The 25,247-nt window shown below is 48.6% G+C and overlaps 1 protein-coding gene across 1 annotated transcript in view; it reads left to right on the top strand.

The window, feature by feature from the left end:
- LOC138284897 (synapse-associated protein 1-like) overlaps window positions 1–25,247 on the top strand; it is a 60,062-nt gene that overhangs the window by 29,860 nt on the left and 4,955 nt on the right. Inside the window, exons 7-8 of the mRNA XM_069224152.1 lie at window positions 22,438–22,496; window positions 23,141–23,279. Coding sequence (XP_069080253.1) covers window positions 22,438–22,496; window positions 23,141–23,279 — 198 coding nt within the window. The remainder of the gene's footprint in view (window positions 1–22,437; window positions 22,497–23,140; window positions 23,280–25,247) is intronic.

Raw genomic sequence — 25,247 nt, 5'->3', positions numbered from 1 at the left:
TGTTATTCTCATTATTTTCTCCGGCCTTGCCGCCAAAAGTGGGGCCTGGCCGGAGGGGGCGGGCAACTCCACTAGCTGGAGTGTCCTGCTGGGTTGGCACAAAGGAGGTGAGCCTTTGAGGCTCACCGCCAGGTGTGACAATTCCTGCCTGGGAGAGGTGTTAGCATCTCCACCCAGTGCAGGCTTTGTTACTGGCCTCAGAGTGACAAAGGCACTCTCCCCATGGGGCCAGCAACATGTCTCGGTTTGGGGCAGGCTGCTAAAACTAGTCAGCCTACACAGATAGTCGGTTAAGTTTCAGGGGGCACCTCTAAGGTGCCCTCTGTGGTGTATTTTACAATAAAATGTACACTGGCATCAGTGTGCATTTATTGTGCTGAGAAGTTTGATACCAAACTTCCCAGTTTTCAGTGTAGCCATTATGGTGCTGTGGAGTTCGTGTTTGACAGACTCCCAGACCATATACTCTTATGGCTACCCTGCACTTACAATGTCTAAGGTTTTATTTAGACACTGTAGGGGTACCATGCTCATGCACTGGTACCCTCACCTATGGTATAGTGCACCCTGCCTTAGGGCTGTAAGGCCTGCTAGAGGGGTGTCTTACCTATACTGCTTAGGCAGTGAGAGGCTGGCATGGCACCCTGAGGGGAGTGCCATGTCGACTTACTCGTTTTGTCCTCACTAGCACACACAAGCTGGCAAGCAGTGTGTCTGTGCTGAGTGAGAGGTCTCCAGGGTGGCATAAGACATGCTGCAGCCCTTAGAGACCTTCCTTGGCATCAGGGCCCTTGGTACTAGAAGTACCAGTTACAAGGGACTTATCTGGATGCCAGGGTCTGCCAATTGTGGATACAAAAGTACAGGTTAGGGAAAGAACACTGGTGCTGGGGCCTGGTTAGCAGGCCTCAGCACACTTTCAATTGTAAACATAGCATCAGCAAAGGCAAAAAGTCAGGGGGCAACCATGCCAAGGAGGCATTTCCTTACACAACCCCCCCCCAAACGAAAGAGGATGAGACTAACCTTTCCCAAGAGAGTCTTCATTTTCTAAGTGGAAGAACCTGGAAAGGCCATCTGCATTGGCATGGGCAGTCCCAGGTCTGTGTTCCACTATAAAGTCCATTCCCTGTAGGGAGATGGACCACCTCAACAGTTTAGGATTTTCACCTTTCATTTGCATCAGCCATTTGAGAGGTCTGTGGTCAGTTTGAACTAGGAAGTGAGTCCCAAAGAGGTATGGTCTCAGCTTCTTCAGGGACCAGACCACAGCAAAGGCCTCCCTCTCAATGGCACTCCAACGCTGCTCCCTGGGGAGTAACCTCCTGCTAATGAAAGCAACAGGCTGGTCAAGGCCATCATCATTTGTTTGGGACAAAACTGCCCCTATCCCATGTTCAGAGGCATCAGTCTGCACAATGAACTGCTTAGAATAATCTGGAGCTTTGAGAACTGGTGCTGAGCACATTGCCTGTTTCAGGGTGTCAAAGGCCTGTTGGCAGTCCACAGTCCAGTTCACTTTCTTGGGCATTTTCTTGGAGGTGAGCTCAGTGAGGGCTGTCACAATGGATCCATACCCCTTCACAAACCTCCTGTAGTACCCAGTCAAGCCAAGGAATGCCCTGACTTGAGTCTGGGTTTTTGGAGCTACCCAGTCCAGAATAGTCTGGATCTTGGGTTGGAGTGGCTGAACTTGGCCTCCACCTACAAGGTGTCCCAAGTAAACCACAGTTCCCTGCCCTATCTGGCATTTGGATGCCTTGATAGAGAGGCCTGCAGATTGCAGAGCCTTCAAAACCTTCCTCAGGTGGACCAGGTGATCCTGCCAGGTGGAGCTAAAGACAGCAATATCATCAAGATAAGCTGTGCTAAAGGACTCCAAGCCAGCAAGGACTTGATTCACCAACCTTTGGAAGGTGGCAGGGGCATTCTTTAAACCAAAGGGCATAACAGTAAACTGATAATGCCCATCAGGTGTGGAGAATGCTGTCTTTTCTTTTGCTCCAGGTGCCATTTTTATTTGCCAGTACCCTGCTGTCAAGTCAAAGGTACTTAGAAATTTGGCAGCACCCAATTTATCAATGAGCTCATCAGCTCTTGGAATTGGATGAGCATCTGTCTTGGTGACAGAATTGAGCCCTCTGTAGTCCACACAAAACCTCATCTCTTTCTTTCCATCTGTGGTGTGAGGTTTGGGGACCAAGACCACTGGGCTAGCCCAGGGGCTGTCAGAGCGCTCAATGACTCCCAATTCCAGCATCTTGTGGACTTCCACCTTGATGCTTTCCTTAACATGGTCAGACTGTCTAAAGATTTTGTTCTTGACAGGCATGCTGTCTCCTGTGTCCACATCATGGGTACACAGGTGTGTCTGACCAGGGGTTAAGGAGAAGAGTTCAGGAAACTGTTGTAGGACTCTCCTACAATCAGCTTGCTGTTGGCCAGAGAGGGTGTCTGAGTAGATCACTCCATCTACTGTACCATCTTTTGGGTCTGATGACAGAAGATCAGGGAGAGGTTCACTCTCTGCCTCCTGATCCTCATCTGTTACCATCAACAGATTGACATCAGCCCTGTCGTGGAAGAGCTTAAGGCGGTTTACATGGATCACCCTTTTGGGGCTCCTGCTTGTGCCCAGGTCCACCAAGTAGGTGACCTGACTCTTCCTCTCTAGTACTGGGTAAGGGCCACTCCATTTGTCCTGGAGTGCCCTGGGAGCCACAGGCTCCAGAACCCAGACTTTCTGCCCTGGTTGGAACTCAACCAGTGCAGCCTTTTGGTCATACCAAAACTTCTGGAGCTGTTGGCTGGCCTCAAGGTTTTTGGTTGCCTTTTCCATGTACTCTGCCATTCTAGAGCGAAGGCCAAGTACATAGTCCACTATGTCCTGTTTAGGCTCATGGAGAGGTCTCTCCCAGCCTTCTTTAACAAGGGCAAGTGGTCCCCTTACAGGATGACCAAACAGAAGTTCAAAGGGTGAGAACCCTACTCCCTTCTGTGGTACCTCCCTGTAAGCGAAAAGCAGACATGGCAGGAGGACATCCCATCTCCTTTTGAGTTTTTCTGGGAGCCCCATGATCATGCCCTTTAATGTCTTGTTGAATCTCTCAACTAAGCCATTAGTTTGGGGATGGTAAGGTGTAGTGAATTTATAAGTCACTCCACACTCATTCCACATGTGCTTTAGGTATGCTGACATGAAGTTGGTACCTCTGTCAGACACCACCTCCTTAGGGAAACCCACTCTGGTAAAGATACCAATGAGGGCCTTGGCTACTGCAGGGGCAGTAGTCGACCTAAGGGGAATAGCTTCAGGATACCTGGTAGCATGATCCACTACTACCAGGATATACATATTTCCTGAGGCTGTGGGAGGTTCCAGTGGACCAACTATGTCCACACCCACTCTTTCAAAGGGCACCCCCACCACTGGAAGTGGAATGAGGGGGGCCTTTGGGTGCCCACCTGTCTTACCACTGGCTTGACAGGTGGGGCAGGAGAGGCAAAACTCCTTAACCATGTTGGACATATTGGGCCAGTAGAAGTGGTTGACTAACCTCTCCCACGTCTTGGTTTGTCCCAAATGTCCAGCAAGGGGAATGTCATGGGCCAATGTTAGGATGAACTCTCTGAACAGCTGAGGCACTACCACTCTCCTAGTGGCACCAGGTTTGGGGTCTCTGGCCTCAGTGTACAGGAGCCCATCTTCCCAATAGACCCTATGTGTTCCATTTTTCTTGCCTTTGGACTCTTCAGCAGCTTGCTGCCTAAGGCCTTCAAGAGAGGGACAGGTTTCTTGTCCCTTACACAGCTCCTCCCTTGAGGGTCCCCCTGGGCCTAAGAGCTCAACCTGATAAGGTTCAAGCTCCAAAGGCTCAGTTCCCTCAGAGGGCAGAACTTCTTCCTGAGAAGAGAGGTTCCCTTTCTTTTGCTGTGTTGCAGTTGGTTTCCCAACTGACTTTCCTGTTCTCTTGGTAGGCTGGGCCATTTTTCCAGACTCCAGCTCTACTTTTTCACCCTGTGCCTTGCATTGTGCTCTCGTTTTCACACACACCAGTTCAGGGATACCCAGCATTGCTGCATGGGTTTTTAGCTCTACCTCAGCCCATGCTGAGGACTCCAGGTCATTTCCAAGCAGACAGTCCACTGGGATATTTGAGGAGACCACCACCTGCTTCAGGCCATTGACCCCTCCCCATTCTAAAGTAACCATTGCCATGGGATGTACTTTTCTCTGATTGTCAGCGTTGGTGACTGTGTAAGTTTTTCCAGTCAGGTATTGGCCAGGGGAAACCAGTTTCTCTGTCACCATGGTGACACTGGCACCTGTATCCCTCAGGCCCTCTATTCTAGTCCCATTAATTAAGAGTTGCTGTCTGTATTTTTGCATGTTAGGCGGCCAGACAGCTAGTGTGGCTAAATCCACCCCACCCTCAGAAACTAGAGTAGCTTCAGTGTGGACCCTGATTTGCTCTGGGCACACTGTTGATCCCACTTGGAGACTAGCCATACCAGTGTTACCTGGATGGGAGTTTGGAGTGGAACCTTTCTTGGGACAGGCCTTGTCTCCAGTTTGGTGTCCATGCTGTTTACAGCTATGACACCAGGCCTTTTTGGGATCAAAGTTTTTACCCTTGTACCCATTGTTTTGTGAAGAGGCTCTGGGCCCACCCTCCTGTGCAGGTTTTTGGGGGCCTGTAGAAGACTCTTTACTATTTTTAGTTTTGGTTGTCTCATCACCCTTCTGCTGGGGAGTCTTTGTGACCCCTTTCTTTTGGTCACCCCCTGTTGAAGTCTTGGACACCCTTGTCTTGACCCAATGGTCCGCCTTCTTTCCCAATTCTTGGGGAGAAATTGGTCCTAGGTCTACCAGATGCTGATGCAGTTTATCATTGAAACAATTACTTAACAGGTGTTCTTTCACAAATAAATTGTACAGCCCATCATAATTACTTACACCACTGCCTTGAATCCAACCATCTAGTGTTTTCACTGAGTAGTCAACAAAGTCAACCCAGGTCTGGCTCGAGGATTTTTGAGCCCCCCTGAACCTAATCCTGTACTCCTCAGTGGAGAATCCAAAGCCCTCAATCAGGGTACCCTTCATGAGGTCATAAGATTCTGCATCTTGTCCAGAGAGTGTGAGGAGTCTATCCCTACACTTTCCTGTGAACATTTCCCAAAGGAGAGCACCCCAGTGAGATCTGTTCACTTTTCTGGTTACACAAGCCCTCTCAAAAGCTGTGAACCATTTGGTGATGTCATCACCATCTTCATATTTAGTTACAATCCCTTTGGGGATTTTCAACATGTCAGGAGAATCTCTGACCCTATTTATGTTGCTGCCACCATTGATGGGTCCTAGGCCCATCTCTTGTCTTTCCCTCTCTATGGCTAGGATCTGTCTTTCCAAAGCCAATCTTTTGGCCATCCTGGCTAACTGGATGTCCTCTTCACTGGAGTTATCCTCAGTGATTTCAGAGTTGTTGGTCCCTCCTGTGAGGGAACCAGCATCTCTGACTATTATTTGTGGAGTCAGGGCTTGAGAAGCCCTGCTCTCCCTAAGTAGGACTGGAGGGGGGGAATTTCCCTCCAAGTCACTATCTTCATCCTCTGAGTTGCCATCCTCAGAGGGGTTGGCCTTTTCAAACTCTGCCAAAAGCTCCTGGAGCTGTACTTTGGTAGGTTTGGGGCCCATTGCTATTTTCTTTAGTTTACAGAGTGACCTTAGCTCTCTCATCTGTAGATGGAGGTAAGGTGTGGTGTCGAGTTCCACCACATTCACATCTGTGCTAGACATTATGCTTCTAAAAGTTGGAATACTTTTTAAGAAACTAAAACTGGTTCTAGAATCTAATTCACTTTTACCAAACTTTTAAACTCTAAAAGAAATGCTAAACAGGATCTAACACAAGGCCCTAGCAGGTCTTTTAAGAATTTAGAAAACTTTTCAAATTGCAAAAATCAATTTCTAATGACAATTTTGGAATTTGTCGTGTGATCAGGTATTGGCTGAGTAGTCCAGCAAATGCAAAGTCTTGTACCCCACCGCTGATCCACCAATGTAGGAAGTTGGCTCTGTATGTGCTATTTCAAAGTAAGGAATAGCATGCACAGAGTCCAAGGGTTCCCCTTAGAGGTAAAATAGTGGTAAAAATAGATAATACTAATGCTCTATTTTGTGGTAGTGTGGTCGAGCAGTAGGCTTATCCAAGGAGTAGTGTTAAGCATTTGTTGTACATACACATAGACAATAAATGAGGTACACACACTCAGAGACAAATCCAGCCAATAGGTTTTTATATAGAAAAAATATCTTTTCTTAGTTTATTTTAAGAACCACAGGTTCAAATTCTACATGTAATAGCTCATTCGAAAGGTATTGCAGGTAAGTACTTTAGGAACTTCAAATCATCAAAATTGCATGTATACTTTTCAAGTTATTGACAAATAGCTGTTTTAAAAGTGGACACTTAGTGCAATTTTCACAGTTCCTAGGGGAGGTAAGTTTTGATTAGTTTTACCCGGTAAGTAAGACGCTTACAGGGTTCAGTTCTTGGTCCAAGGTAGCCCACCGTTGGGGGTTCCGAGCAACCCCAAAGTCACCACACCAGCAGCTCAGGGCCGGTCAGGTGCAGAGTTCAAAGTGGTGCCCAAAACACATAGGCTAGAATGGAGAGAAGGGGGTGCCCCGGTTCCGGTCTGCTTGCAGGTAAGTACCCGCGTCTTCGGAGGGCAGACCAGGGGGGTTTTGTAGGGCACCGGGGGGGACACAAGCCCACACAGAAACTTCACCCTCAGCGGCGCGGGGGCGGCCGGGTGCAGTGTAGAAACAAGCGTCGGGTTTTCAATGTTAGTCTATGAGAGATCTCGGGATCTCTTCAGCGCTGCAGGCAGGCAAGGGGGGGATTCCTCGGGGAAACCTCCACTTGGGCGAGGGAGAGGGACTCCTGGGGGTCACTCCTCCAGTGAAAGTCCGGTCCTTCAGGTCCTGGGGGCTGCGGGTGCAGGGTCTCTCCCAGGCGTCGGGACTTTAGGTTCAAAGAGTCGCGGTCAGGGGAAGCCTCGGGATTCCCTCTGCAGGCGGCGCTGTGGGGGCTCAGGGGGGACAGGTTTTGGTACTCACAGTATCAGAGTAGTCCTGGGGTCCCTCCTGAGGTGTTGGATCGCCACCAGCCGAGTCGGGGTCGCCGGGTGCAGTGTTGCAAGTCTCACGCTTCTTGCGGGGAGCTTGCAGGGTTCTTTGGAGCTGCTGGAAACAAAGTTGCAGCTTTTCTTGGAGCAGGTCCGCTGTCCTCGGGAGTTTCTTGTCTTTTCGAAGCAGGGGCAGTCCTCAGAGGATGTCGAGGTCGCTGGTCCCTTTGGAAGGCGTCGCTGGAGCAGGATCTTTGGAAGGCAGGAGACAGGCCGGTGAGTTTCTGGAGCCAAGGCAGTTGTCGTCTTCTGGTCTTCCGCTGCAGGGGTTTTCAGCTAGGCAGTCCTTCTTCTTGTAGTTGCAGGAATCTAATTTTCTAGGGTTCAGGGTAGCCCTTAAATACTAAATTTAAGGGCGTGTTTAGGTCTGGGGGGTTAGTAGCCAATGGCTACTAGCCCTGAGGGTGGGTACACCCTCTTTGTGCCTCCTCCCAAGGGGAGGGGGTCACAATCCTAACCCTATTGGGGGAATCCTCCATCTGCAAGATGGAGGATTTCTAAAAGTTAGAGTCACCTCAGCTCAGGACACCTTAGGGGCTGTCCTGACTGGCCAGTGACTCCTCCTTGTTATTCTCATTATTTTCTCCGGCCTTGCCGCCAAAAGTGGGGCCTGGCCGGAGGGGGCGGGCAACTCCACTAGCTGGAGTGTCCTGCTGGGTTGGCACAAAGGAGGTGAGCCTTTGAGGCTCACCGCCAGGTGTGACAATTCCTGCCTGGGAGAGGTGTTAGCATCTCCACCCAGTGCAGGCTTTGTTACTGGCCTCAGAGTGACAAAGGCACTCTCCCCATGGGGCCAGCAACATGTCTCGGTTTGGGGCAGGCTGCTAAAACTAGTCAGCCTACACAGATAGTCGGTTAAGTTTCAGGGGGCACCTCTAAGGTGCCCTCTGTGGTGTATTTTACAATAAAATGTACACTGGCATCAGTGTGCATTTATTGTGCTGAGAAGTTTGATACCAAACTTCCCAGTTTTCAGTGTAGCCATTATGGTGCTGTGGAGTTCGTGTTTGACAGACTCCCAGACCATATACTCTTATGGCTACCCTGCACTTACAATGTCTAAGGTTTTATTTAGACACTGTAGGGGTACCATGCTCATGCACTGGTACCCTCACCTATGGTATAGTGCACCCTGCCTTAGGGCTGTAAGGCCTGCTAGAGGGGTGTCTTACCTATACTGCTTAGGCAGTGAGAGGCTGGCATGGCACCCTGAGGGGAGTGCCATGTCGACTTACTCGTTTTGTCCTCACTAGCACACACAAGCTGGCAAGCAGTGTGTCTGTGCTGAGTGAGAGGTCTCCAGGGTGGCATAAGACATGCTGCAGCCCTTAGAGACCTTCCTTGGCATCAGGGCCCTTGGTACTAGAAGTACCAGTTACAAGGGACTTATCTGGATGCCAGGGTCTGCCAATTGTGGATACAAAAGTACAGGTTAGGGAAAGAACACTGGTGCTGGGGCCTGGTTAGCAGGCCTCAGCACACTTTCAATTGTAAACATAGCATCAGCAAAGGCAAAAAGTCAGGGGGCAACCATGCCAAGGAGGCATTTCCTTACACAACCCCCCCCCAAACGAAAGAGGATGAGACTAACCTTTCCCAAGAGAGTCTTCATTTTCTAAGTGGAAGAACCTGGAAAGGCCATCTGCATTGGCATGGGCAGTCCCAGGTCTGTGTTCCACTATAAAGTCCATTCCCTGTAGGGAGATGGACCACCTCAACAGTTTAGGATTTTCACCTTTCATTTGCATCAGCCATTTGAGAGGTCTGTGGTCAGTTTGAACTAGGAAGTGAGTCCCAAAGAGGTATGGTCTCAGCTTCTTCAGGGACCAGACCACAGCAAAGGCCTCCCTCTCAATGGCACTCCAACGCTGCTCCCTGGGGAGTAACCTCCTGCTAATGAAAGCAACAGGCTGGTCAAGGCCATCATCATTTGTTTGGGACAAAACTGCCCCTATCCCATGTTCAGAGGCATCAGTCTGCACAATGAACTGCTTAGAATAATCTGGAGCTTTGAGAACTGGTGCTGAGCACATTGCCTGTTTCAGGGTGTCAAAGGCCTGTTGGCAGTCCACAGTCCAGTTCACTTTCTTGGGCATTTTCTTGGAGGTGAGCTCAGTGAGGGCTGTCACAATGGATCCATACCCCTTCACAAACCTCCTGTAGTACCCAGTCAAGCCAAGGAATGCCCTGACTTGAGTCTGGGTTTTTGGAGCTACCCAGTCCAGAATAGTCTGGATCTTGGGTTGGAGTGGCTGAACTTGGCCTCCACCTACAAGGTGTCCCAAGTAAACCACAGTTCCCTGCCCTATCTGGCATTTGGATGCCTTGATAGAGAGGCCTGCAGATTGCAGAGCCTTCAAAACCTTCCTCAGGTGGACCAGGTGATCCTGCCAGGTGGAGCTAAAGACAGCAATATCATCAAGATAAGCTGTGCTAAAGGACTCCAAGCCAGCAAGGACTTGATTCACCAACCTTTGGAAGGTGGCAGGGGCATTCTTTAAACCAAAGGGCATAACAGTAAACTGATAATGCCCATCAGGTGTGGAGAATGCTGTCTTTTCTTTTGCTCCAGGTGCCATTTTTATTTGCCAGTACCCTGCTGTCAAGTCAAAGGTACTTAGAAATTTGGCAGCACCCAATTTATCAATGAGCTCATCAGCTCTTGGAATTGGATGAGCATCTGTCTTGGTGACAGAATTGAGCCCTCTGTAGTCCACACAAAACCTCATCTCTTTCTTTCCATCTGTGGTGTGAGGTTTGGGGACCAAGACCACTGGGCTAGCCCAGGGGCTGTCAGAGCGCTCAATGACTCCCAATTCCAGCATCTTGTGGACTTCCACCTTGATGCTTTCCTTAACATGGTCAGACTGTCTAAAGATTTTGTTCTTGACAGGCATGCTGTCTCCTGTGTCCACATCATGGGTACACAGGTGTGTCTGACCAGGGGTTAAGGAGAAGAGTTCAGGAAACTGTTGTAGGACTCTCCTACAATCAGCTTGCTGTTGGCCAGAGAGGGTGTCTGAGTAGATCACTCCATCTACTGTACCATCTTTTGGGTCTGATGACAGAAGATCAGGGAGAGGTTCACTCTCTGCCTCCTGATCCTCATCTGTTACCATCAACAGATTGACATCAGCCCTGTCGTGGAAGAGCTTAAGGCGGTTTACATGGATCACCCTTTTGGGGCTCCTGCTTGTGCCCAGGTCCACCAAGTAGGTGACCTGACTCTTCCTCTCTAGTACTGGGTAAGGGCCACTCCATTTGTCCTGGAGTGCCCTGGGAGCCACAGGCTCCAGAACCCAGACTTTCTGCCCTGGTTGGAACTCAACCAGTGCAGCCTTTTGGTCATACCAAAACTTCTGGAGCTGTTGGCTGGCCTCAAGGTTTTTGGTTGCCTTTTCCATGTACTCTGCCATTCTAGAGCGAAGGCCAAGTACATAGTCCACTATGTCCTGTTTAGGCTCATGGAGAGGTCTCTCCCAGCCTTCTTTAACAAGGGCAAGTGGTCCCCTTACAGGATGACCAAACAGAAGTTCAAAGGGTGAGAACCCTACTCCCTTCTGTGGTACCTCCCTGTAAGCGAAAAGCAGACATGGCAGGAGGACATCCCATCTCCTTTTGAGTTTTTCTGGGAGCCCCATGATCATGCCCTTTAATGTCTTGTTGAATCTCTCAACTAAGCCATTAGTTTGGGGATGGTAAGGTGTAGTGAATTTATAAGTCACTCCACACTCATTCCACATGTGCTTTAGGTATGCTGACATGAAGTTGGTACCTCTGTCAGACACCACCTCCTTAGGGAAACCCACTCTGGTAAAGATACCAATGAGGGCCTTGGCTACTGCAGGGGCAGTAGTCGACCTAAGGGGAATAGCTTCAGGATACCTGGTAGCATGATCCACTACTACCAGGATATACATATTTCCTGAGGCTGTGGGAGGTTCCAGTGGACCAACTATGTCCACACCCACTCTTTCAAAGGGCACCCCCACCACTGGAAGTGGAATGAGGGGGGCCTTTGGGTGCCCACCTGTCTTACCACTGGCTTGACAGGTGGGGCAGGAGAGGCAAAACTCCTTAACCATGTTGGACATATTGGGCCAGTAGAAGTGGTTGACTAACCTCTCCCACGTCTTGGTTTGTCCCAAATGTCCAGCAAGGGGAATGTCATGGGCCAATGTTAGGATGAACTCTCTGAACAGCTGAGGCACTACCACTCTCCTAGTGGCACCAGGTTTGGGGTCTCTGGCCTCAGTGTACAGGAGCCCATCTTCCCAATAGACCCTATGTGTTCCATTTTTCTTGCCTTTGGACTCTTCAGCAGCTTGCTGCCTAAGGCCTTCAAGAGAGGGACAGGTTTCTTGTCCCTTACACAGCTCCTCCCTTGAGGGTCCCCCTGGGCCTAAGAGCTCAACCTGATAAGGTTCAAGCTCCAAAGGCTCAGTTCCCTCAGAGGGCAGAACTTCTTCCTGAGAAGAGAGGTTCCCTTTCTTTTGCTGTGTTGCAGTTGGTTTCCCAACTGACTTTCCTGTTCTCTTGGTAGGCTGGGCCATTTTTCCAGACTCCAGCTCTACTTTTTCACCCTGTGCCTTGCATTGTGCTCTCGTTTTCACACACACCAGTTCAGGGATACCCAGCATTGCTGCATGGGTTTTTAGCTCTACCTCAGCCCATGCTGAGGACTCCAGGTCATTTCCAAGCAGACAGTCCACTGGGATATTTGAGGAGACCACCACCTGCTTCAGGCCATTGACCCCTCCCCATTCTAAAGTAACCATTGCCATGGGATGTACTTTTCTCTGATTGTCAGCGTTGGTGACTGTGTAAGTTTTTCCAGTCAGGTATTGGCCAGGGGAAACCAGTTTCTCTGTCACCATGGTGACACTGGCACCTGTATCCCTCAGGCCCTCTATTCTAGTCCCATTAATTAAGAGTTGCTGTCTGTATTTTTGCATGTTAGGCGGCCAGACAGCTAGTGTGGCTAAATCCACCCCACCCTCAGAAACTAGAGTAGCTTCAGTGTGGACCCTGATTTGCTCTGGGCACACTGTTGATCCCACTTGGAGACTAGCCATACCAGTGTTACCTGGATGGGAGTTTGGAGTGGAACCTTTCTTGGGACAGGCCTTGTCTCCAGTTTGGTGTCCATGCTGTTTACAGCTATGACACCAGGCCTTTTTGGGATCAAAGTTTTTACCCTTGTACCCATTGTTTTGTGAAGAGGCTCTGGGCCCACCCTCCTGTGCAGGTTTTTGGGGGCCTGTAGAAGACTCTTTACTATTTTTAGTTTTGGTTGTCTCATCACCCTTCTGCTGGGGAGTCTTTGTGACCCCTTTCTTTTGGTCACCCCCTGTTGAAGTCTTGGACACCCTTGTCTTGACCCAATGGTCCGCCTTCTTTCCCAATTCTTGGGGAGAAATTGGTCCTAGGTCTACCAGATGCTGATGCAGTTTATCATTGAAACAATTACTTAACAGGTGTTCTTTCACAAATAAATTGTACAGCCCATCATAATTACTTACACCACTGCCTTGAATCCAACCATCTAGTGTTTTCACTGAGTAGTCAACAAAGTCAACCCAGGTCTGGCTCGAGGATTTTTGAGCCCCCCTGAACCTAATCCTGTACTCCTCAGTGGAGAATCCAAAGCCCTCAATCAGGGTACCCTTCATGAGGTCATAAGATTCTGCATCTTGTCCAGAGAGTGTGAGGAGTCTATCCCTACACTTTCCTGTGAACATTTCCCAAAGGAGAGCACCCCAGTGAGATCTGTTCACTTTTCTGGTTACACAAGCCCTCTCAAAAGCTGTGAACCATTTGGTGATGTCATCACCATCTTCATATTTAGTTACAATCCCTTTGGGGATTTTCAACATGTCAGGAGAATCTCTGACCCTATTTATGTTGCTGCCACCATTGATGGGTCCTAGGCCCATCTCTTGTCTTTCCCTCTCTATGGCTAGGATCTGTCTTTCCAAAGCCAATCTTTTGGCCATCCTGGCTAACTGGATGTCCTCTTCACTGGAGTTATCCTCAGTGATTTCAGAGTTGTTGGTCCCTCCTGTGAGGGAACCAGCATCTCTGACTATTATTTGTGGAGTCAGGGCTTGAGAAGCCCTGCTCTCCCTAAGTAGGACTGGAGGGGGGGAATTTCCCTCCAAGTCACTATCTTCATCCTCTGAGTTGCCATCCTCAGAGGGGTTGGCCTTTTCAAACTCTGCCAAAAGCTCCTGGAGCTGTACTTTGGTAGGTTTGGGGCCCATTGCTATTTTCTTTAGTTTACAGAGTGACCTTAGCTCTCTCATCTGTAGATGGAGGTAAGGTGTGGTGTCGAGTTCCACCACATTCACATCTGTGCTAGACATTATGCTTCTAAAAGTTGGAATACTTTTTAAGAAACTAAAACTGGTTCTAGAATCTAATTCACTTTTACCAAACTTTTAAACTCTAAAAGAAATGCTAAACAGGATCTAACACAAGGCCCTAGCAGGTCTTTTAAGAATTTAGAAAACTTTTCAAATTGCAAAAATCAATTTCTAATGACAATTTTGGAATTTGTCGTGTGATCAGGTATTGGCTGAGTAGTCCAGCAAATGCAAAGTCTTGTACCCCACCGCTGATCCACCAATGTAGGAAGTTGGCTCTGTATGTGCTATTTCAAAGTAAGGAATAGCATGCACAGAGTCCAAGGGTTCCCCTTAGAGGTAAAATAGTGGTAAAAATAGATAATACTAATGCTCTATTTTGTGGTAGTGTGGTCGAGCAGTAGGCTTATCCAAGGAGTAGTGTTAAGCATTTGTTGTACATACACATAGACAATAAATGAGGTACACACACTCAGAGACAAATCCAGCCAATAGGTTTTTATATAGAAAAAATATCTTTTCTTAGTTTATTTTAAGAACCACAGGTTCAAATTCTACATGTAATAGCTCATTCGAAAGGTATTGCAGGTAAGTACTTTAGGAACTTCAAATCATCAAAATTGCATGTATACTTTTCAAGTTATTGACAAATAGCTGTTTTAAAAGTGGACACTTAGTGCAATTTTCACAGTTCCTAGGGGAGGTAAGTTTTGATTAGTTTTACCCGGTAAGTAAGACGCTTACAGGGTTCAGTTCTTGGTCCAAGGTAGCCCACCGTTGGGGGTTCCGAGCAACCCCAAAGTCACCACACCAGCAGCTCAGGGCCGGTCAGGTGCAGAGTTCAAAGTGGTGCCCAAAACACATAGGCTAGAATGGAGAGAAGGGGGTGCCCCGGTTCCGGTCTGCTTGCAGGTAAGTACCCGCGTCTTCGGAGGGCAGACCAGGGGGGTTTTGTAGGGCACCGGGGGGGACACAAGCCCACACAGAAACTTCACCCTCAGCGGCGCGGGGGCGGCCGGGTGCAGTGTAGAAACAAGCGTCGGGTTTTCAATGTTAGTCTATGAGAGATCTCGGGATCTCTTCAGCGCTGCAGGCAGGCAAGGGGGGGATTCCTCGGGGAAACCTCCACTTGGGCGAGGGAGAGGGACTCCTGGGGGTCACTCCTCCAGTGAAAGTCCGGTCCTTCAGGTCCTGGGGGCTGCGGGTGCAGGGTCTCTCCCAGGCGTCGGGACTTTAGGTTCAAAGAGTCGCGGTCAGGGGAAGCCTCGGGATTCCCTCTGCAGGCGGCGCTGTGGGGGCTCAGGGGGGACAGGTTTTGGTACTCACAGTATCAGAGTAGTCCTGGGGTCCCTCCTGAGGTGTTGGATCGCCACCAGCCGAGTCGGGGTCGCCGGGTGCAGTGTTGCAAGTCTCACGCTTCTTGCGGGGAGCTTGCAGGGTTCTTTGGAGCTGCTGGAAACAAAGTTGCAGCTTTTCTTGGAGCAGGTCCGCTGTCCTCGGGAGTTTCTTGTCTTTTCGAAGCAGGGGCAGTCCTCAGAGGATGTCGAGGTCGCTGGTCCCTTTGGAAGGCGTCGCTGGAGCAGGATCTTTGGAAGGCAGGAGACAGGCCGGTGAGTTTCTGGAGCCAAGGCAGTTGTCGTCTTCTGGTCTTCCGCTGCAGGGGTTTTCAGCTAGGCAGTCCTTCTTCTTGTAGTTGCAGGAATCTAATTTTCTAGGGTTCAGGGTAGCCCTTAAATACTAAATTTAAGGGCGTGTTTAGGTCTGGGGGGTTAGTAGCCAATGGCTACTAGCCCTGAGGGTGGGTACACCCTCTTTGTGCCTCCTCCCAAGGGGAGGGGGTCACAATCCTAACCCTATTGGGGGAATCCTCCATCTGCAAGATGGAGGATTTCTAAAAGTTAGAGTCACCTCAGCTCAGGACACCTTAGGGGCTGTCCTGACTGGCCAGTGACTCCTCCTTGTTATTCTCATTATTTTCTCCGGCCTTGCCGCCAAAAGTGGGGCCTGGCCGGAGGGGGCGGGCAACTCCACTAGCTGGAGTGTCCTGCTGGGTTGGCACAAAGGAGGTGAGCCTTTGAGGCTCACCGCCAGGTGTGACAATTCCTGCCTGGGAGAGGTGTTAGCATCTCCACCCAGTGCAGGCTTTGTTACTGGCCTCAGAGTGACAAAGGCACTCTCCCCATGGGGCCAGCAACATGTCTCGGTTTGGGGCAGGCTGCTAAAACTAGTCAGCCTACACAGATAGTCGGTTAAGTTTCAGGGGGCACCTCTAAGGTGCCCTCTGTGGTGTATTTTACAATAAAATGTACACTGGCATCAGTGTGCATTTATTGTGCTGAGAAGTTTGATACCAAACTTCCCAGTTTTCAGTGTAGCCATTATGGTGCTGTGGAGTTCGTGTTTGACAGACTCCCAGACCATATACTCTTATGGCTACCCTGCACTTACAATGTCTAAGGTTTTATTTAGACACTGTAGGGGTACCATGCTCATGCACTGGTACCCTCACCTATGGTATAGTGCACCCTGCCTTAGGGCTGTAAGGCCTGCTAGAGGGGTGTCTTACCTATACTGCTTAGGCAGTGAGAGGCTGGCATGGCACCCTGAGGGGAGTGCCATGTCGACTTACTCGTTTTGTCCTCACTAGCACACACAAGCTGGCAAGCAGTGTGTCTGTGCTGAGTGAGAGGTCTCCAGGGTGGCATAAGACATGCTGCAGCCCTTAGAGACCTTCCTTGGCATCAGGGCCCTTGGTACTAGAAGTACCAGTTACAAGGGACTTATCTGGATGCCAGGGTCTGCCAATTGTGGATACAAAAGTACAGGTTAGGGAAAGAACACTGGTGCTGGGGCCTGGTTAGCAGGCCTCAGCACACTTTCAATTGTAAACATAGCATCAGCAAAGGCAAAAAGTCAGGGGGCAACCATGCCAAGGAGGCATTTCCTTACAGCAGCCAAGACTTATCTAGGAGACATGCAAAGCTTGTGCAATACCACTATAGTCACATAGCACTTGCACACATGAAAGAAGAATATACGTCGGATTGACGCATGCTGGAACCACGCATGCTTGAACAACGTGGTCGGAACAACGACCACGTTGTTGCCACTAATGCCTGTACCACAAATGCCTTAACGATTTTTCGTTGCAAAGGCATTCCTGGTAAAGGCATGCGTGGAATGGCATGCATGGTTCCAGCATGCAACCCCCCCCTTACCTCTCACCCGCCACTAAAACTACCTTGACTCCCACCCCTAAAAGCTAAAACTACCCTGACCACCCCACCCGCCTCTAAAACAACCCCGCCCCTAAAAGCTAAAATTACACTGACCCCCCTCACCACCACCCCTAAAACTGCCGCAGCCCCCTCCCCTAAAACTACCCTGACCCCTAAAACCTAAACTACCCAGCCCGCCCCATAAAACAAAAAATACCCCGACCCCCCCCCACCCCTGCCCCTAAAACTGCCGTGACCCTACCTCTAAATCCTAAACTACCCCAACCCCACACCCCTGTCCCTAAAACTACCCTGACCCCCACCCCTCATACCTAAAACTACCTGACCCTGCCCCTACAACCTAAACTACCCCAACTCCCCACCCCGAAAACTACCCGACCCCCCCAACCCACCCCTAAAACTCCCCCGACCCCCGCCCCTAAAACTACTGAGACCCCTTGCCCCTAAAACTACCCAACCTCCCACCCCGCCCCTAAAACTAAAACTACTGTGACCCCGCCCCTAAAACTACACAACCCCGCACCACTTCCCTAAAAACTAAAATTACCACGACCACCCCACCATTGAAACCTAAAATTACCCCGCCCCCACCCTTAAAAACTAAAACTACCCCCGCCCCCTAAAACTACCCCTCAACCCTACGCCAGCCCCACTTACCTGACCGCGTCCTCTCCGATCCTGAGTCTGTTTTCCTCTGCCTTAACCACGCATGTTTGTTGTTCAGACATGCGTGGTTAAGGCAGAGGAAAACAGGGTCGATGTTCAGGAAAGCGTTGTTCTGCTTTTGTGGACAACGCCCGTCGTTGTTCAGCCATTGTCGTTTAGGCTGCCTCCCATGAAAGAACCAACAGTTTTACAAACACAAATACTAAAACACTGTATAGGCAATACATACTCTACTAGCAGGTGAGTAAACACACTACTATTGACACATTAGTAATCAGGAATTGGCATAGAAAGCAATAAAAACAGTGAAATAACAGAAAAGAATGGAGACCCTAGGCGGAGACCAAACCATATACTAAATAAATAGAATGCGTGAGGCAGGTCCCCACCCAAGGAAGTGGAATCTGTCGAGAGGGAGCTGAAGGAACTAGGAGCCCCAAAAGGTAAGAACCAGAGTGCCCCCCAGCGATCAGGAGAGAAGAGGTAAGTACCTGTTTTCCCAAACCCACAGGTACATTTTGTAAAAGGACTGTAAAAGACCCAAGCAAGATTGGAAGAAACCGAAGATGGATCCTGACGGAAGAAGACCTGTTAATGAAGGGGACCGAGTCCAGTTCCAGTTGGGGCAGGAGCCACTACCCACCGTTCTGGAGATGCAGGACCAGGTCGACGGTGAAGACCAGGAGTCGGCTATGCAGCACAGGAGCAGGAGACGAGTTCCAGAAGTGATTCAGTCGATGGAACATTAGAAGAAGAGTTGCAGTCAGTATTGTTCAAAAACCACCAACATGCCTTGGCAAAGGCAGCAGTTGCAGAAAAAGAGTTCCAGAGCTTCTGGGGACCAGGAAGGCCTGGGGGGGAGGGGTCAACCCAAGGAGGGGAGTCCCAGGTGACACTCAGCAGTGAGGAGAGGTGGAAGTCGGGGATACAGCCCCCACAGGCAAAGCAGGCATAGGAGTCGCCGTGAGTCCTACGTCGCTGGAGCAGCAGGCAAGAGACCATGCTTTGCAGGGACAAGTGCTGGAGGCCGGGGCTACACGGAGCTCAAAGATCCCTTGGAAGAAAAGCCAACAAGCCTTGGTAGCTGCAAGAGTCGAGGTGCACAGGGGTACTGTCCTGCAAGGAGAGGCAAGGGCTTACAATCTCCCAAGTTGGACAGCTGATAGAGAAGACCAAGGGGACCACTCCAGACCACCACGTATGATGCAGGATCCACGCAGTTTTGCAGGAGAGAAGATCCACGCAGCCAGTCCTCGTTGCAGCAGATGCAGGGGAGTAACTCCTTCACTCAAAGGGAGATTCCTTCCTGCTTCTTGTGCAAGCTGAAGACTCGTCACCCTCAGAGGATGCATAGCCAAAGAAATGTTGCAGTTGCTGGAAGAAGCCAGGGAAAAAATGTTGCAAAGCAGTGTCGTTGTTGGAGTTGCAGATTGTTGGTTCCTCGAGGGTCCAGTTGCAGTCCCGGTGGCCAGAAGATGAAGTAAATGATGTAGAGGAGTCCTGCTGGAATCTTGCACGTCGAATCTGAGGACCTACCCAAGAGGAGACACTAAATAGCCCTGGGAAGAGGGATTGGTCACCTAGCATGGTGACCACCTATCAGGAGAAGGCTGTGACATCACCTGCCTGACCTGGCTACTCAGATGCTCCCAGGATCCTCTGCCCATGTTAGATTCAAGATGGCGGAATTAAGTGGCCATCTGGAGGAGCTCTGGGTACCACCCCTGGGGTGGTGATGAACAGGGGAGTGGTCACGAGCAAGGACCGGGGGCAAACTGGTTTATGCAAGGAGGGCACCAAATGTGTCCTTTAAAGCATACCAGTGACTTGGGGAGGCTACCCCTTCCAAGCCATGTAATACCTATTTCCAAAGGGAGAGGGTGTTTTCTCCCAGTCCCAAAGGAAATCCTCTGTTCTGCCTTCCTGGGCTTCAGCTGGTCAAGCAGTAGTAGGGCAGAAACCTGTCTGTAGGATGGCAGCCACGCGGGCTGCCTGGGAAAACCCAGCAAACTTGTAGGATCAGAGCTGGGGGTCCTCTATGAGGCCCCCAGAGTTCATGGAATCATACAACAAATACTGGCAACAGTATTGGGGTATGATTCCGACATGTTTGATACCAATCATGCCTAGGTTCGGAGTTAACATTATGCAGCTGGACACAGGTAGTAGTAACCTGTGTCTAGTACACGGGCAAAGTGGCTTTCCCGCACTTACAAAGCCCAGGAAAATGGAGCTGGAGTTTGTAGGGGCACCTCTGCTCATGCAGGGGTGCCCTCACACACAGGTACTTGCATCCTGCCCTCTGGGCTGAGAGGGCCTACCATAGGGGTGACTTACAGTGACCTGGTGCAGTGACCTGTAGTGAAAGGGTGCATGCACCTTTTCACGCAGGCTGCAATGGCAGGCCTGCAGACACACTTTTCTTGGGCTCCCATTGGTGGCATAATAAATGCTGCAGGCCATGGGGAACCCCTGATGCCCCAATGCCCTGGGTGCCCAGGTACCATATATTAGGGACTTACATGGGGGCACCAGTATGACAATTGTGGGGTGTACTAAGGTAGGGACAACCAAATTTAGAGGGAGAGAGCACAGTCACTGGGGTCCTGGTTAGCAGGATCCCAGTAAACACAGTCAAAACACACTGACAGCAGGTAAAAAGTGGGGAACCGTGGCAAAAAGAGAGTACTTTCCTACAGAGAGCAGCTGTGGGGGGGGGGGGTGGTGGCATTGGAGGGAGACAGCTGAAAAAACGCATGCTCTCTCATAGATTGCTTAAATAAATAGAATATCTATAAAAGTAAGTAAAAGAAGCATAGAAGCCAGCAAGCCAAAGAGATGGTAAGGATGCTGTGCACCAGGAAAGGGACAATCACTAGGTGGACAGGGTGAAACAAGGAAAGCCGCCTGATAGAAAGCAAGCGAGTAAGAATGATAGTAGAGCTAACTATTGATAACCAATGGGCAGTCTGAAAGCCCCTGTATGTTCTTTGATAAGCCTTTGTCTTTTGCAGCCAGACAGCTTGTGCTGTGTGGCAGACAACCTAAAAAGGAGTTGCTACCTTTCAACATTTACACATATTTCAGAACATTAAAGGAAAGTTGTAACTGCAAAGGAGGCCCCTATTAACTCGATGATGGATTGTACTTTTACCTCCTGTAATGTAAACAAGACTAAATGAACTGTTTGGGTGTTTCCTACAGCTACTTCTGCACGAGTTTGGATATGATAATAATCTGAACCTACGGTTCCACCTGGGTTATAATGTTTTTCAACAAAATTATAACATTTATATGCTTGGAGCAATAATGCTTTCTTTGTTTTATCAAACATTTTGACTTTTATATACATACATAAACATTCATGCAGAATTGTTACACAGGGGCAAAAAGAAGGCAGAACGGGACGAGCCATTTTACACCGGTTTTGTTGTCAGGATAGTAGTCAATCAGGTGAAGAATATTTAGTCAAAAATACCAGTGTACATACAAGCATCAATGTACCATCCTGTGTGTATATGAAGGACCCCTACATTAGAAACATGTGCTTCAGAATAAAGGGCTTGTCCCATTGTTTCAAAGGTGGACGGGAGGGCCCTGCCCCGCTCTCCTGTTGCAGGTGATTTGATCCTTTGTTACACTCCTTTGTTAGCAAGCGCAACCAGCTGCCTGACACCTCCACATTGACAATTGTCCCGGTACCACGGGAAGAACAGCTGCACCTTTTGGAATAGTTCTCTTGTCCTACTGCAAAGGAGGGTTTTGACTGATTATTGTTGAATGTTGATGTTTATTTGCCTCTCCCAGGTACAAAAAAGGCATGTACCTTGCTGCATGTCTCGCTTAAGTACCAAACGATCCCTCTTTCAAAAGGGACATCATTGGGAGAACTTTTTGATTCCTTCCGGACCATCTGGAAGTCATACCTCGATCGAATAAATAAATGGAACAAGCTATGTGGTATGGAAAGTAACATATGCTAGTTGACCATTATAATGGCGTATTTTGTGGGTGCATTTGTCTGATTTCAGCCAAGGCTCTGACATTGTCTACAAAATTGCGATGAGTTAGAGGGGTTTTGTGACTTGTTCTCCCCTCAAAAATTTGCATTCAGAGAACCAGTCGTTTGCGGACATGTGCTTCATCTTAGTGTGCTGAATGTACTTTAATCCACTAAACCACTAAAGGGCTCAAGGCCCCAAATTCGCCTTTAACACAGTTTCCCTTCTTTGCCCTCCATGTAAATCTTGTTTTTCTGAGTTGAAAGATATTTGTACAGAAGCAGCAGTTCCCAGATGTTCGTATTACCTTCCATAGAGTGATTTTTTTTCTAATGCGCGGGAGGTAAGATTTAACACACACTATTTAATGCAAGCCGAAAACTAGGTTACAGGCACTTGTAGTAAATAATTTTTTTAAAGTTTATTCCCAGAGGACACTGGCAGTTGTAATGAGGTTTTCTCCACCTGCCTGCCCACTCCCTTTACCGAATACACTACTATTTTTTGTCAGGATGACCGATCTCTGGGATAATACAAACTCAAGTAATTTAAAGGAATATTTACAGGATAGGACAATACATCTAATAACTCTCCAAAACTACAGTGGATAGTGATTTTGCCAGTGACTAAATGCATGTTGGTTTTTCTCCTGGGTACTAGCTTCCCCTTTTTTTAAATTGACTTGATATCACAAGACGACCTTTTTTTATCTGATTTATTTCATTAACTTTCACACAACCTTAAAACCACTTGCAGATACACAATATTGCATATTCAGACACAAGCAGCCAATAACATTTTTACCACACGCTTTTTAAGGAGATATACATGCTGTTGTTACAAGTAACACTCTCTTTCTCTCTCTCTCTCTCTTTTTCAAAAGCACAAACTAACCTAGGCGGTTAACTTGACTAATTATTCAGAAGCAGGGCTGAGGTGAAATGTCTGACCCTGTTGCTTGCCTCGTTTTAGGTTTGGGTTCATCAAGGACGCCACCGATTCCAATTGAAAGTCGTGACAGTGCAGTAGAGGTGAGACTTTTTGCCTTCTTTGTGCTAAGATGCAGTAGCCTTGCCTGTCTTATACCATCAAGACTATGTTTGTGCCTGGAAACATTCAAATGTCAAAGTAAGGTGCTGTTCTGTATAGGAGCTCAGCTGAGCAGTCTAGAGTGTTGCGAATCGCTGAGCACCTGCTTGCATTTTCATGTGTGATCTAATTGCTGAATAGCCAATCACATGCTTCAGGATGTCCACTCAAAGATATGCACACTTACAGATGTGGAGTGATAAGGTAATTCAGTGCTTTGAGACTACTGACTGCCAATAAGATGAACTCCATGCATGCAACCTGCCACTTGTAGCTGAGTCCAGTGATACTGGGTTACCTGTTCAAAAAGGAGATGCATTGCAAGCATTGGTACTTTAATAATTGGAATTCCTATCTTGGACAACACTCTCCTCCTACTACAGTATTCCTGACTCTTGCAGAACGTGCTGTTTCCCAGGAGGGTAAACTTTAAGCACAAGTCTTTGGTTAATAAACATCGTGGTCAGATCCTCCTTAAGATAATGATAACGGAAACCGTTGGGCAGTTCGACTAAGAATAATTGCCACGGGTCACCGGTTAGAGAGAACAAGCTCCACCTTTGAATTTCATATTTTCTTTTTGCAGGATGACTCTGCCAGCCCCCCTGTCAGTGAGTTTGTGAGTGACGCCTATATCCTGTCATCCCTAAGCAGCGAGGATATCTCCCAGGGCATGGAGCAGCTGGGTATGGGCAGGCTAGACGACGCTGCCCTTTCGGAGGACGGTGGGTACTAAAGAGAGAAGTATGTGGTTACTGAGGGAAAAATTGCAGAGCCTGGCTTGATTTATAAAGACTGAAGCTAGACTTGATAGAAGCAGTGCATATAAGTGAGCTGTGAAGGTGGCTGCATGGAGTAGCAACTCCAGCAGGACCTGGAGGGGTGGAAGAATATCCGGTAGCTGCAACTCACAAGTGCCTCGTATGTGGACAGTCTTGAGAGGAAATTAACTATGGAGACTTTGGTAGCAGCAACACTGGCCATGCCAGACTTGATAGTGTGTTCTGTTAAAAGCCAACAAGAATTCTGTAGGAGAATGCACGCTTGGTCTGCACCTAGCCTTCTCTCTTCTTTAAGCCAGTTAACATTTATTTAGTGTTCAATAGCCATTGGTTTACTTGTAGACTGTGAGGGTAATTGCAGGCCTATGCACCATCATATTGCCTTGTGGCCTGTCTCTTTTCCATTAGGCAAATACACAGAGGAGGTAACATCTAGTCGTATTGTGCCTGTCCAACCCACCAAAAAACATTCGGTACTGACCGAAAATGTGGCTTCTGTGCTACCACTGCCGACAGGCTATAACAGGCACGGCCATTTGCTAAGGATGCCCTGCCCTCGGGTCTGGCACCGAAAGTCAAGCCAAAACCTCCAGCTACCAGAACCGAGCTGAACACTTTTAGTGCTGAGCTGACCATATACCCCCTCGGCTCCCAGCCGCCCAGCTCCAACCACTTCAGCGCCAAAACAAAAATCTACTTTGGCACTGAAACCTTCCACTTCAGTTCTGGAACAGATCCTAGAGACTAGGAAAGAAAGGCTCAATCCGAAGCAAAAGAAAATCCACATTCAGCCCTCTACCAGTCGAATTCCGGCAAAAGTAGTGAAGATGACGCCTACTCCAGCGAAGCAACAGCTTTCATTTGAGGAGGCCATTGATTTGCCTGTACCTCTTAAAAGGAAGAAGAAGGACATTGCCACCAGTCCTTTACAGCCACCTTTGCCTGCCTCTCCTCCATCACCTCCTCTACCCACCTCACTACCTCAACCTCCTTCACCACACCACTAACTCACTGATATAACTGATTTTACTCCACAAGGCTCCCCATAATCTTACACAGGGGATCAAGAAGGGGGAAATAACCTAGATCAGCCACCTACAGATCCCTGGGACAAATTGATCCCCCAGGAGATACTGACCCAGACCTTTACACAGCTAAACCATCACCTCCAGATGATACCACATCATTCCAGGAACTTATAGCTAGCGCAGCTGCATATCATTAGGTTCCCTTACACAAATACCCTAAGAGGATGATTACCTCTCTGAGACTTTCTTCCACCACTAGGGCATGCCAGTACTTGCCCATGTTAAAAGGGATGAGTCATCACACAGATAAGATCTTTAAAGATATGTACAAAAAAATATAAAGCAGCACCTTCATATCCTCTTTACATTAGGGGTCACCTCCCTCCAGACTCCCTAGTAGTATGTGATGCTTGCATGAGGGCTAATTCCCAAACAGCAGATTCCCCTCCACCAGATAACGAGTATAAACTCATTGATGCATCAGATAAAAGGGTAGCAGTAAAAGCAGTTAACCATTGGTGAATTGCCAACACTCGAGGGATTTTGGCAAGATATGACCGAGCCAAATGGGATGAAATGGAGGAGCTCCCCCAATATCTCTCTGAGGAGTTTGAGAAAAAAGGTCACCAAATCATTCAAGAGGGCAAACTGATCTCCAACAACTCGATTACATATGCTGTGGATGCAGCAGACACTACTGCCAAGAGCATAAACCAAGTATACTGTTGCGTAGATGCACCTGGCTGCGCATATCTGGTTTTAAGCCTGAAGTACAGCAGACACTTTTAAATGCCCCCTTTGACCAACAGCATCTCCTTGGTCCCCAGGTGGATCAAACTTTTGAGAAAATGAAAAAGACACAGAAGTTGCCAAATCCATGGTG

This window comes from Pleurodeles waltl, chromosome 3_1 (assembly GCF_031143425.1).
Source record: "Pleurodeles waltl isolate 20211129_DDA chromosome 3_1, aPleWal1.hap1.20221129, whole genome shotgun sequence".
Taxonomy (NCBI): domain Eukaryota; kingdom Metazoa; phylum Chordata; class Amphibia; order Caudata; family Salamandridae; genus Pleurodeles; species Pleurodeles waltl.
Note: the sequence above shows the minus strand (reverse complement) of the source record. Positions and strands in the feature narration are given on the sequence as shown.